Consider the following 13,666-nt stretch of genomic DNA (forward strand, 5'->3'; position numbering starts at 1 on the left):
ACAGCTGTGCCCTTGAAAGATATGAGAAGAACAGGATGAACTGAGACAATGTGGTCACTCTGAGGCCCTTTGTTCAACTTGGTCACACAGCTTAAGACAGGCAGAGTGGAAAAATACCAGCTTCTTCTTAGACAGTGGGAATTTACAGGTTTAAGGCTCATAAAGATCGTGCATAACAAAATTTGCAATTTTTGCCCCGACAATATGCATTCTTAAATCAAGTCCTTTCTTGAGTTGGGCTCTGGGATGTAACAACCATTGAGCATCTGAGCTTAGGGTTGAAAGTGCGGTGGCAGGTAGCCTAGTGGTTAGAGCATTGGACTAATAACTGAAAGGTTGCTAGATTGAATCCCTGAGCTGACAAGGTAAAAATATGTAGTTCTGCCCCTGAACAAGGCAGTTAACCCACTGTTCCTAGGCTGTCATTGTAAATAAGAATTTGTTCTTAACAGACTTGCCTAGTTAAATAAAAAATGTGGTGGAAAGGGGTTGAGTGTGTATCCAACATCTGTTGCTAGGGGGTAAGGATGCTAGGGACAATATAGGATTAATCACAATTGTTTGCTCAAATAATAATTGCCTGACAAAAATGCAATGGCAATCCTGGTTATAGGAAACAATCCTTTGCATGAACTGTTGACATTATTATGATGGAAATTAAGAGTTTAAAAATAAATAGCTATACATAAAGCAAATTGGGGTGAGAGCATTGGAAATGCTTTTAGAGGTTGATCTGCTTCTGTTCTGTGGGTGGAACTGGATGGGTCCTGGCCTCTCGGGGGGGGGGCTAGGGATCCGGGGGGGGGGGGGGGGGGGGACTGGCCTGCCGGTCACTGGGATGACAACCCAACTTGAGATTGGGAGGGGCTTTAGTGGGTGGAATAGTGGAGATATATGGTACAGAAAATACCATGGTACAGCTATATGGACACGCAATCACTATGGTACTTTTTAATGGTAAACTTCGGGATGCTGGCCTTCTGGGCAGTTGCAAAGAAAAAGCCATATCTTATTCTGGCCAATAAAAAGAAAGGATTAAGATGGGCAAAAGAATAGACACTGGACAGAGGAACTCTGCCTAGAAGCCCAGCACAGCATCCCAGAGTCGCCTCTTCACTGTTGACGTTGAGACTGGTGTTTTGCGGGTACTATTTAATGAAGCTGCCAGTTGAGGACTTGTGAGGCATCTCTTTCTTAAACTAGATACTCTAATGTAATTGTCCCCTTTGCACAGTTGTGCACCGGGGCCTCCCACTCCTCTTTCTATTCAAGTTAGAGCCAGTTTGCGCTGTTCTGTGAAGGGAGAAGTACACAGCATTGTACAAGATCTTTAGTTTCTTGGAAATTTCTAGCCTTCTATTCTCAGAACAAGAATAGACTGACGAGTTTCAGAAGAAAGGCTTTGTTTCTGTCCCTTTTGAGCCTGTAATTGAACCCACAAATGCTGATGCCCCAGATACTCAACTAGTCTAAAGAAGGGCAGTTTTATTGCTTCTTGTTAATGATGGAATCTTTGAATAGTTGCATGAAAATCTCACCAATTGGATGGAAAACTAGTTTATGGTTTTGGATTGAATACTGTTTTTGGACAATCCATCATAAAGACACATCTACACAAAAATAGTGACATAAGTGAGCAGTTGATGTCTGTTTTTATTATCAATATGCATCCCTTTATTAAGATTTATTCTAATGGCCCATATAATGCCAAAAACATAGAAACCACAAATTGGGCAAAAAAAGTCATACAGCTTCTTAAGTGTTAAATGTTTTCTCTTAAGGAAAGACGTATCTTTGTCTCTTTGTTCCTAAACGGTACAGGTATATAAAAGGATTTGTTTTCAGATCTCCATACAGTGCTTTAGAGAGGCTCAGAAAAAGTCAACTTACAACACATTAAGAATAAGGGGCACATTTTTTCAAATGTCTCAATGCACACAGCAGTTAAATATTGAACTTATTACTTCCTGTTCCAATTGCTAGAGAACAATTCCAACTAGTTAAGTCAGTTTGGCTTTTTGGTCCATAACAGAACTTGTACAACTATGTTCCCAAATAATTGACCTTATTCAATATCTATCTGAAACATCTGTTTAATGTTAAAACCTTCTATGAAATGTAACATTCTATCTATTTAGAATTTGCATTTAGTTGAAAAGGTGAGCTTAGAATGAATGCAAAAGTAAGATCTACGATGGAATAGAGGAATCTGCTAAATTAAAATGTCCCCATTTCTTTTTAATTTAGAGTAGTGATCAAACATGCACATTGGACTACAACTATAGAATTCTCCACTTGCAGAGGACTTATGTTTTCAACACAGTGCATTTATACAGAGGAATATTGATTGCTCAGTGCAATTGAACTGCACCCCAATCCTCTTTTCACCAGTCCATTTCTCTAACCACTTCATCACTTAACTAACCAAGACCATTATAAACAGTAGGACTAAACATTTCCATTGAGTCAATTATAAGTGCATGTTGTTGAATGAGTCAGTACAAACAGTGCAGCAGTAGAAGTAGCATCGTCAGTCAAAGTGAATGTTCAAGGCAGGTTGGAAACGAACACAATGGTAACCACCATTTCTTTAAAATAGTTACTAAACAACACAACAGCTAACAGCTAACCCAAACCACCCAAGCTCCACCTCAGCACTCTAAAACCAAGCAGGTGCTTTTGACAGGCTCTTCTCTCTACAACAGGCATAGGTAGATTGTGGCCTTCACATTGGTTGCTTATCATTTTCACAACATATTTATCAATTAATTAAGCTATAATTAGGGCCAGTATGATTTACTTTTCATTTATATTAGAAGTAAAAAAAGTCATGTCTCATGTCAGAGCATTCCAAAAAACAAGGCAATGTCATTTCAGCTGCCTAAACAAAACTTTAACAAAAGCTGAAATAGTACAACATTAAACCCCATTACTCATCTTGCATAGCAAAAAACACCAGTACAATCCCATATTGAAATGTTTTAAACCCTCATCAATTCACAAAGGTAGATAGATTCCTGGATAACAGATGTGGCTGTCATTGGCAGAGTTTTCAAATGAAATCAGTGTTCTTTCTTATTGCACATGTTCCGGCAGGCCCTGCTCTCCACTTAAAGATGTTTGCTCCAGTTTCATTGTTCTCCAGTTTTACCGGAATGAGGACAAGCAGACAGCATCTCCCAAGGAATGGCAACTGACTGGAATGGCAAATGACTTCTGCCCAATACTGAAGCAGCAATTCTCCTTGGCCATCAAGTAGTGACCGTTTTCATGGACCATGTTCTGGGGAATTTCACGGCAGAAAAAGGAGCAGTCAAGCATGTGCTAACATGACTACATAAACACTACCGTACAGTCACCTACGTGTCTTCTTTCACCTTGACGAGCACCAAATCTAATGTCCTAACCCTGTGCTTTTACTTTAGGGTTTAAATAGCTGGGTAACAAACAATAATGCATGCAGCCTTGGTTTCAAACATCAGTTCAATAACTGACCGTAAATAACTCCTCTGTGCTGAAACACACAGACCGATGTTCAATGGCAATCATTTGGTAGATTTCACTCCTACATGTAGTTGTTCAGTTCTTGGCATGAATGCTGTGACTGACCAGTGACTGATCATCTAGCCTACCTCTATCTGCAGTCATTGAATAGAGCAATACCAAAAGCCTTTTCAGCACTAATCTCCTTCACTGTTCTTGGTTCAGGTACAATGAATAGACATATGGATATTCACAACGTCACGGTCCTCTCTCCAGATGCGGAGAGGTTTTAGTGTTATGCAGAGGAACCCGTCCTCTTCAGTGTTTTAGTCAAAGTCAGTGGATCCACTTTGGGAGAAGCTGAGCTAAAAACAACACGCTAAGTTATTTCATATAAGTGGTTGGGCTGCAGTCATATACTTAGAAAAACTGAGGAAGCCCTCAGAAATGATGGACCGTTTTACATTTTTGTATTATGCCATTTTGGATGTGATTGTGATCCAAGTTCAGTTGGTGATGAATTTCGAAATATGAGCTTAAAAAAAAAAAAAAAAAAAAATGCTCATCTGTTATCATTTGGTCAGATAAAACATGTATGTTTGTTCATCCTGGGTTATCCATCCATCAGATCTTAAAGTCAATAGGAAGAGCATATTTCTTCTCTCCATTTTCTCTTCTCTCCATTTGTGTCCAAATCCTAGGAGGACATACAGTGCACTCTGGTATGGAGAATTAAGGGAGGATGTGGGGGTGGTTCAGTGGTTAGTGTTGACTCAAGTCAGGGGTGGGGTTTGACTGAAAGTTAAGGGATACGAAGTTCAGGGGGGTGGGGGGTGGTGTGTGACTGGAAGAGCAGTGGTGGTGACTGTTTGACTGGGCGGGGGTGTGACTGGTAGATCAGTAGTGGTGACTCAGGTTTTGACTGGGGGGGGGGGGGGGGGGGGGGGGGGTGTGTGTCTGTGTGTCTGTGAGTGACTCAGGGTTTGACTGGCTGCGAGAGGGAAGACAGAGGATGACTCAAGGCTCAGCAGGAGGGTCGGTCGGTCCGTTCTTTGGCGGCATGGAGAGGATGCTCTCTGCCTCTTCGTACATCTGAAGAAGAGACAGAGGTCAATAGAAGCCAGTCAACATGTATTGTTATGAATGTGTGCGTTTACCGGGATAAATGGCACGTCCTGGAAGAGCTCCTGGATGAAGCGGCGTGCCGACAGACGGAACATGCAGTGGGCCAGCAGGTAGGACACCTCAGAGTAGAGACAAATGTCATCGAATGCATAGGGGAACTTCTCCTTGATCCTGTCAAGACAACAGACACAGGGATATCAACCTCGGTTTGAGTGTGTGTGTAGTGAAAGGAATGTGTGTGTGTCTTACGTTAGCAGGTTAGTCTCGTGGCCTTTGGTCCCCACAGAGGAGCTGAGGTTGACCACCAGACGCAGGACCTCCTTCCTGAGGAGAACCCTGCCGGCCGGAGCATCCTCTGGGATGGACTTCACTCCTGAGGGGGGAGAGAGACCACAGATAGCCAGGATGGTTAGTCCATTCCTCTTCAACAAACTAAATAACCCTTCGCTTGTGAGAAAAGCATTGTATGAGAGAAAATATATATTTTTAAACACTTACCCAAAACCAGTTCAGTGCTGCGGGTGCTTCCTGGGGAGTCCTGGGACATAGCATCATTGCACCCAGACACCCCTGACAGTTTGGTTTGGGCCATGACCTCCAAGTGATTCTGCACAGGTGGACTGCACCACTCCGAGAAAGGGTGGTCTTCCGTCAAGTCTGAGGGAGAAAGGAGAATTCAATTAAGTTGTTTATTGGTTGCAGACTGCTAATATAATAAGTAAAAAGATTACAAGGAAGCAAAAACACAAATTGATAAACAGCACAATGTTCTATATACACACTGAACAAAAATATAAACGCAACATACAACAATTTCAAGAATTTTTCTCTGAGTTACAGTTCATATGAGGAAATAAGTGTAATTTATTTCAATAAGCCCTCATCTATGGATTTCACAAGACTGGGAATAACCGCTCGCCCACACAACGCCCTGTTGGATCTACTGACATATTCTCTAAAACAACGTTGGAGGTCACATACGGTCGAGAAATTAACATTTCATTCTCTGCCAACAGCTCTGGTGGACATTGCTGCAGTCAGCATGCCGAGTGCATCTGCGGCATTGTGTTGTGTGGCAAAACAGCACATTTTAGAGTAGCCTTTTATTGTCCCCAGCATAAAGGGCACCTGTGTAATGATCATGCTGTTTAATCAGCTTCTTGATATGCCACATGTCAGATGGATGATCTTGGCAAAGAAGAAATTCTCACTAACAGGGATGTAAACAAATTTGTGCACAAGATTTGAGAGGAATAAGCTTTTTGTGCCTATGGAACATTTCTGGGATCTTTTATTTCAGCTCATGAAACCAACACTTTACATGTTGTGTTGATATTTTTGTTCAGTACAAATATAATGTATCTGCAGCTGACCTGGGTGGCTGTCGGATGCGCTGAAGCCAAGCACAGTCAGCCCAGTGCAGTAGAGGCAGTTATCGTCGTTGTGTTCCTGTAGACCAGTCTCCTCTGAGCCCAGTAGCTGCTGCTGCTCTGCACGGCTCACCCCCATCAGCTCTGTGATGCTCAGCTGGGAGCGGAGCACAGCATGCCGGGAGTGAGGGCTGGGACCTGGGGGAAGGAGCACACACACACCCACACGATCATACATTTACCCTTTTTATTCAAGCCTGTTGGTCCTGAGCGGGCCTCTTATCTCAAGCAGAGCCATGATGCCCCCCCGTGCTAAGCTCAGTGCTATACAACTCCTTACTGAAGGAAAGAGATTGTGTTGACCCTGGGCTATTTCTTACCATCTGAGTCTCCAGAGAAGAATTTGGCAGATCTGTCCTCAGAGGGCGGGCTGGTTCTCTTCTGGAAATACGGTGTTTCTTTTATCTAGGAAACAAATGATACTACAGTTAGCAACACACACAGCTTTATCCTTAAATATATAAACAACCTCCATTTCTTTGGTAAAATATCTAGAGTAAAAGTTAAATTGACAGATGAGGGGGCAGAGTGGGATGAGATGGGGAGTGGAGTGGGCCAGAGGGTTCAGTGCATCTGGGTTCAGAGAGAGGGGTCAAACGATGGTCACTACCTGGAACATGTTGTTGATGTCCACAGGCAGTGCCAGGCCGATGAAGTCATCAGAGCTGCCATAGGTGGCACTGGACACCATGGATCTCACTGAGGAGGACCGCTGTAGAGTTGTCTGGCTGATGGGGCTCAGCAGATCCTCCTTATCCAGAGAGGCAAAACTCAGAGCCTTCAGGAACCTAGAGATGGAGAGAGAGGGATACAGTGAGTTAGGAGGCAGGACAGGTAGTGTGATGGGGTGGGGAGAAAGCGAGATCAAGACTGAGTAAAAGAGACAAGACTGTACTTAAAGAACAACGCAAACATGAGGTAGGTTTGACTTGACTTTCTACATGCAATCAGCAGTTGGTTGCCTCAGTCAGGGACATGGGTCAGGAAAAAAAGGAGGGCTAGACTTCCCACACCATAATATAGATTAACATTTAGGATGTAGGAACAGCGGAGTCACATCTACTCAAATGACCACAGCAGGGCTCAGAAGGGCCTAGGGTTACAACATTTCTGTAACTTCCCCAAAATTCACAGGATTTCTGGAAAACCTGTGAATTTTGGGGAAGTTACTGGAATCTTGCTACCATAGAAGGGGCACAATAAAGTTGATGCCAAGGGTGGACATGGGGGACGGGGTGTTGCAGCTTAGCGCTTCCTCTATGGTGTCAAATAAGGAACATCCAATAAAGGAGAGGGAGGGAGGGGTGAGCTAACGCCTGTTAAGATGTCTGTCCACGCACCGTGGAAGGAGGGCTCTGACAGGCCTGCGACTGGACCCAGCTGGCCCACCGTGACCCAAACAGCCAAACCTTTTAACTGAGCACCTACTGAAAAAGGGACCATCAGAAACAGCCACACACAGCATGTTACTCCCATTGGGGGAGGGCTGCTGAGGGCTGAAGAGACACCACTTTACCAAAGATCTGTCATCAGATACAGTTGTTTAACATGATTCGGATACAGTTGTTTAAGAACATGATTCCGGTGATGGGATGTTATGTCTACTGAGGGAGTGGACCAAAAAAAATGGAATTACTCATTATTTTGGTTTCAACAAAGCTCCTGGTACATTTCAGCAGATTCCAGAAGTAATTGGAACATTCATTCAAGCCAAAGCAGAGGTCAAACTGTTGATCTTGTCATGAGAGAGACGGGAGTATTCCGAGAAGTAGTATTAGTCGTGGTAGATTCTAGGAAAATAGTTCCTAAGGGAGTGTGTGTGTGTGTGGTCAATTTGAGGGGGACTGAGTGAGTGGAGCCATATGTTCGAATGTGTGTAGGTGTATTTATCAGGGATGCAAACTGCTGAAGGGCCCAAAAATGTGACACTTTTTTCTCCCACTGAAACATGCAAAAAAAAATCCCTGCAAGGGAGAAATGCAGGTTTTAACTAATTAAAACAAAGAATATGATCTACATGATCAGTCTCTGTGTGTAAAATAAAAAGTGGTTAATATGAACCTAACTCACAGGTGAAAAATGTAAAGAAAGCAATCCAATGTTGTTGCCTAGACTTTAGTGCAAATGAAAAAAACAATACACTAATATTGCAGTTAGAGCCTTTATAATAGAACGCTTGTGACCACACACATACAGTTGAAGTCGGAAGTTTACATACACTTAGGTTGGAGTCATTAAAACACGATTTTCAACCACTCCACAAATTTGTTGTTAACAAACTATAGTTTTGGCAAGTCGGTTAGGACATCTACTTTGTGCATGACACAAGTAATTTTTCCAACAATTGTTTACAGACAGATTATTTCACTGTATCACAATTCCACTGGGTCAGAAGTGTATATACACAAAGTTGACTGTGCCTTTAAACAGCTTGGAAAATTCCAGAAAATTATGTCATGGCTTTAGAAGCTTCTGAGGCTAATTGACATCATTTGAGTCAATTGGGGGTGAAACTTTGCATGTATTCACACTCAGTGCCTCTTTGCTTGACATTATGGGAAAATCAAAACAAATCAGCCAAGACCAAGATTGTAGACCTCCACAAGTCTGGTTCATGCTTGGGAGCAATTTCCAAACGCCTTAAGGTACCACGTTCATCTGTACAAACAATAGTACGCAAGTATAAACACCATGGGACCACGCAGCCGTCATACCGCTCAGGAAGGAGACGTGTTCTGTCTCCTAGAGATGAACATACTTTGGTGCGAAAAGTGCAAATCAATCCCAGAACAACAGCCAAGGACCTTGTGAAGATGCTGGAGGAAACAGGTACAAAAGTATCTATATCCACAGTAAAACGAATCCTACATCGACATAACCTGAAAGGCCGCTCAGCAAGGAAGAATCCACTGCTCCAAAACCGCCATAAAAAAGCCAGACTACAGTTTGCAACTGCACATGGGGACAAAGATCGTACTTTTTGGAGAAATGTCCTCTGGTCTGATGAAACAAAAATATAACTGTTTGGCCATAATGACCATCGTTATGTTTGGAGGAAAAAGGGGGAGGCTTGCAAGCCGAAGAACACCATCCCAACCGTGAAGCATGGGGGTGGCACCATCATGTTGTGGGGGTGCTTGTCTGCAGGAGGGACTGGTGCACTTCACAAAATAGATGGCATCATGAGGATGGAAAATGATGTGGATATATTGAAGCAACATCTCAAGACATCAGTCAGGAAGTTAAAGCTTGGTTGCAAATGGGTCTTCCAAATGGACAATGACCCCAAGCATACCTCCAAAGTTGTGGCAAAATGGCTTAAGGACAACAAAGTCAAGGTATTGGAGTGGCCATCACAAAGCCCTGACCTCAATCCCATAGAAAAGTTGTGGGAAGAACTGAAAAAGCGTGTGTGAGCAAGGAGGCCTAGAAACCTTCAACTGTAAATATTGCACTTATATTGGAAAAAAACATCTTAAGAAATAGAATGAAACAAACAGGCATTCTATTTTTGCTCTGTTATCGTGGCCACTATAGACATCAATCAAGTGCACAAGGCTACATGTGTGCAAAAATAACGTTCACTGAGTAAAAACAAGTATAATTCCCCCCTCACTTACACACACCTGTAACTGTCAAGTTCAACACAACATCTTTGGGCTACACGGCACATTATTACATTGTACACGTTCTGCCTGTGGACATCTGTTCTACAATGTGTCAGCAAAAGTGAGAAAGAGGGAAAGTGTGTGGTGTTCCTTTCACCTCCATAGTGGCATCCAGCTTAAGACAGGCCCAGCTCCACTTAATTCCTGAATTCACTTGTTAAACAAGCAACGCCTCATTTTCACCTAATTCTCTCATAACGTTCGCTGTCTGACTTTATTAGCAAGCTAATTTTCACACCATAAACTCAATTACTTGAACAGATAAGTTGGCTAATGTTGCTCAACATTTCTCTGGCTAGCTAATGAGAATTCGATCCAGCTAACAAGATACTTAACAATGGTAACGTTTATACTTGTTCCATCACACTTTCTCCCTCACCTCAAACTTTCGAAATGCCAGTAGTTTTTCCGGCTACAGGTCATGAAGTAATGCTTCAGCACCTTCTCCGTGGTCAGGCTCCTCACCTAACGTTACCTCTTCGTTATCGCTGCTGTAACTGGCAAGCTGCCTTTCCAGAGCATGCGCTGATGCTGTAACTAGTCAATTGGTTGTCTCTTCTTTCTTCAGTCGCGTGCTGCGCTGCATTCTGTTGATATGTAAACGATTGGCTGAGCCTTGGATGCAGCAGCCAGTATTGCTCCAAGCGCGCATCACTCGTTCTCTTACAGCCAGTACTGATCCAAACCTCCCCCCATCCAAACTTTTCTCATCGGATCTACACGAATCACTTAGGTCACTTATTTTGGATTCAAAACGGGGAAATTCGCCATAAGGTGACAAGTTTGCATCCCTGATTTATGTGTATGTGCGTGTCTGTTACCTCCTTGGGGTGAGTCTGGAGTCCAGGCTGCCAGTCTTCATGTTGATGGTATCGGTGAAGAGCATGTCTTTGACTGGGGAAGCCAGAGCCTCGCTGTGGGACAGGGACGAGTGGATCCTCTGCTGCTGCAGCCTCTTCAGCGTAGCGTAGCCCAGCGCGTCACGCTGACTGGCGTACGTGTCACGACAACTTGCGTACTTCAGCGTGGCGTAGCCCAGCGCGTCCCGGGAGTTGGAGTACATGAGGCTGCAGTCCGTTAGGCCGCTCAGGGTGGTCAACGAGGGCGACTTGAGGGACTGGGCGCGGCGGGGAAGGGTGTGGGAGGAGCCAGGGGGCACAAGGGAGGCAGAACTGGATTTGGACAGGGAGGAGAGGTGGGCGGTGTGGGGCTGGGCGGTGTGGGGCTGGGGGGTGAGGGAGGTCAGGGTCTGGATGGTCTGGGCGCTGATCACACTGTTGAGGCTGACACCGTCCGTGTCGATGGTGGAGGGCAGGGTCTCCCTGGAGGGGCTGGAGCTCATAGAGCTGATGCCGCTGGTGGTCGTGTCCGTGTTGAAGCTCTGACTGCGCGATTTAAACTGAGCCCCCCCGCCATACCCGACTAGGCGCTCCCGGCTAGCCTGCTCTCTCTGGTTCTCACCCACCCCTGACCCTCCTACCGCCACTGACCGGCCTGGCAACCTCCCCTCCCCAATGCTGGGGGTGCTGCCCCGGTTCTCAGATGCCTTGCTGCCCACAAAGGAAGTTTCTAGGTTGACAGAGGGGCTTTTGGGCAGGTGGCTGTCATTATAGATTGGGAAGACGTCTGAAGATCCAAAGGTGTAGCTGGGCTCGGTGACGGTGCGTTTGCGCCCCTGTTGCCCCTCCACCCCTCCTCTGCGGCCCCTGGGAATGCCCTTGGGGTCGCTGTTGCTGCGGAGCTTCTTCCCAGACAGCGACAGGGAGTGGAGGAGGCGGTTGCGGAAGCGGCTGGAGGCCAGGAGGGTGAAGGGGCTGCGGTCTTTGTACTTGGGTCTCATGTACATAGGAGGATCGTCCGACAGGTCACAGTTCTCCAGCCTCTCATCGTCCATGATGTACATACCTGGAAGTGACCATTCACGGTTAATCAAATCAAATTGTATTTGTCACATGCACCGAATATAACAGGTGTAGGCCTTACCGTGAAATGCTTACAAGCAGTTAACCAACAATGCAGTTAAGAAAAAAAGGGTTAAGAAAGTATTTATTAAAATAATAAGAATATATATTTTAAATAAAATGTACTTGATAGTTTGGGGTAAACATTTGGAGATAAATGAATTATAACTAGTTGTACAATGATGACTAGAGACTTACTGGGCTGTGTGGAGTCACTCTCACTGTTGTGCATGGAGCTGGTGGAGTCAGAGGCGAGGCTGAGGCTGGAGGGGACAGAGGACAGCAGGCTGGGGGGGTTGGGGTGGGGCTCCATGTCATCAGGGACAACGGGCCACAACGTCCGGCGGCTGTGTCTCACAGCGTCCCAGCCGTGCTGCTTCAGCATGTCACAGCCCTGACGCGTCTTCGAGATCAGCCCCAACACGTACAGACAGGTCCTACACAGAGTCAGACATTACAGAAAGGTCCTGGACAGAGAGTATTCTTATGGGACAGCACAAGCATGTTGCTTCACTAGAAGCACCTTCAATATGAGAGTTTCACATATGAATACGTCTTACCCTCTGACGGAGAGAACCTCACAGTGCAGAGCCAGAACCACTATGTCAGGGATCACCCCTTCCTCTTGCAGGAGGTTCAACCCCCAGTTTGACGAACCTATGTTACCCTGGAAGCAAACCGTTTAAAAACATTAATTCTCATGTTATTAGGAAAACGATTTCACGGGCGAATCATGTCAATAATTGGTACATAATTGTGGAACTCCTCAGATGAAAATAGATGTGGTAGTTAGTCATTCTTAATTATACTGACCAAGGCCCAAAGTGCTGCCTTAAGCTGTTTAATGCCCTCCCACTTGTCCAGCATCGGGGAGCGAACAGTGTAGCTCAGGTCAGGAACCACATTCTAAAGAGAAAGTAAGAAACTAAAATAGTATTAAACGCATTATGCCTGTAGGCCTAATTGCTACTTGACCAGTGTAATAGTGGGTGGTTCAACTAGCTGCAGTTACCTGGACTTCCAGTAGATGGCAGCCTGTCTTGTCATGGACAAGCTGGCCATACAGATGCACAGGAAGATAAACATTTGGCCTCTGTAACCTTTGGTTGCTTCGACGTACATAGTTGTCTCCGTCGACAGGTTTACGGTACGTGGTGAGAGCCTCGTTCAGCTGCTCCTCGATCATGTCCACATATTTCAGGTTATACTCCTACAAAACATACGAAGACATAAAAACTCGACCAGGTTTTGATGCTCTCATGCGACAGCCAAAAGATGCAACTCATCATTTATTACATTGTTTGCTGGAGTATGAATGTACCTTCTGCCATTTCTCTAGCTGCTTGGTGACGTAGCCCCTCTCATTGAGGTAGGAGAAGCCCTTTGGAATGGACAAGAACCTGGAGATAAGAATGACAGAGGTTAGAGACAAAAGGACCTAATACAGACTACAAATAGCAGCAGCGTTTTCTCCCAGCAGCTTACCGTAGCAGCAGCAGGACCCCCTTGTCCCCCAGGTGTGTGAGAGCTGGCTTCATCTGGATCAGAGCATGGAGGTTTGCCTGAGGAACAACAAAAAAACACATCTCAGCTAACACACTACCGGAGTCAAAAACTACTGGATTAAACTAAATTACAGACGGTAAAGTACAGCAGTGACCAGGGATGACATAGCAAGACACCGCAACAGAAACTCATTCCTCACCTTGTCCTCGCAGGCCTCATCCAGTATGTCCAGCGCCTCCATGGAGATACTCTTGTTGCGGTCGTGGAGCTGGGTGACCAGGAGCTCGATGCCCCAATTACTGAAGAACTCCACGTTGGCGCGCAGCAGCACCCGCAGGTGTTTAGTGGCATACAACCTGCAGTTCTGTGGTACACCAACAGAGGGCAGAAGAGGACAGGCTAGAGACAAAGACAGTATGAAGATCGACTAAAACTGCTTCTTCAATAGAAATCCCCCATCACACTTGTTGCCGATGTCACGGCGACGTTGGCT

The 13,666-nt window shown here is 45.0% G+C and overlaps 1 protein-coding gene across 3 annotated transcripts in view; it reads right to left on the reverse strand.

Annotated features, from left to right (window-relative positions):
- Positions 1-1,633: 1,633 nt before the first annotated feature.
- Positions 1,634-13,666, reverse strand: part of LOC106563815 (rapamycin-insensitive companion of mTOR) — a 26,795-nt gene continuing 14,762 nt past the window's right edge. For all 3 annotated transcript variants that reach the window (XM_014129707.3, XM_014129720.3, XM_014129714.3), the window contains 15 exons: positions 13,373-13,537; positions 13,153-13,229; positions 12,989-13,067; positions 12,680-12,877; positions 12,481-12,573; positions 12,228-12,334; positions 11,866-12,104; positions 10,528-11,611; positions 6,649-6,826; positions 6,359-6,443; positions 5,982-6,176; positions 5,107-5,265; positions 4,858-4,981; positions 4,641-4,779; positions 1,634-4,575 (listed from right to left, as the gene is read on the reverse strand). In XM_014129707.3, coding sequence (XP_013985182.2) covers positions 4,501-4,575; positions 4,641-4,779; positions 4,858-4,981; positions 5,107-5,265; positions 5,982-6,176; positions 6,359-6,443; positions 6,649-6,826; positions 10,528-11,611; positions 11,866-12,104; positions 12,228-12,334; positions 12,481-12,573; positions 12,680-12,877; positions 12,989-13,067; positions 13,153-13,229; positions 13,373-13,537 — 2,997 coding nt within the window. In that variant the 3' untranslated portion in view covers positions 1,634-4,500. The remainder of the gene's footprint in view (positions 4,576-4,640; positions 4,780-4,857; positions 4,982-5,106; positions 5,266-5,981; positions 6,177-6,358; positions 6,444-6,648; positions 6,827-10,527; positions 11,612-11,865; positions 12,105-12,227; positions 12,335-12,480; positions 12,574-12,679; positions 12,878-12,988; positions 13,068-13,152; positions 13,230-13,372; positions 13,538-13,666) is intronic.

Source organism: Salmo salar, chromosome 01 (assembly GCF_965601325.2).
Source record: "Salmo salar chromosome 01, fSalSal1, whole genome shotgun sequence".
In the NCBI taxonomy this organism is placed as follows: Eukaryota; Metazoa; Chordata; class Actinopteri; order Salmoniformes; family Salmonidae; genus Salmo; species Salmo salar.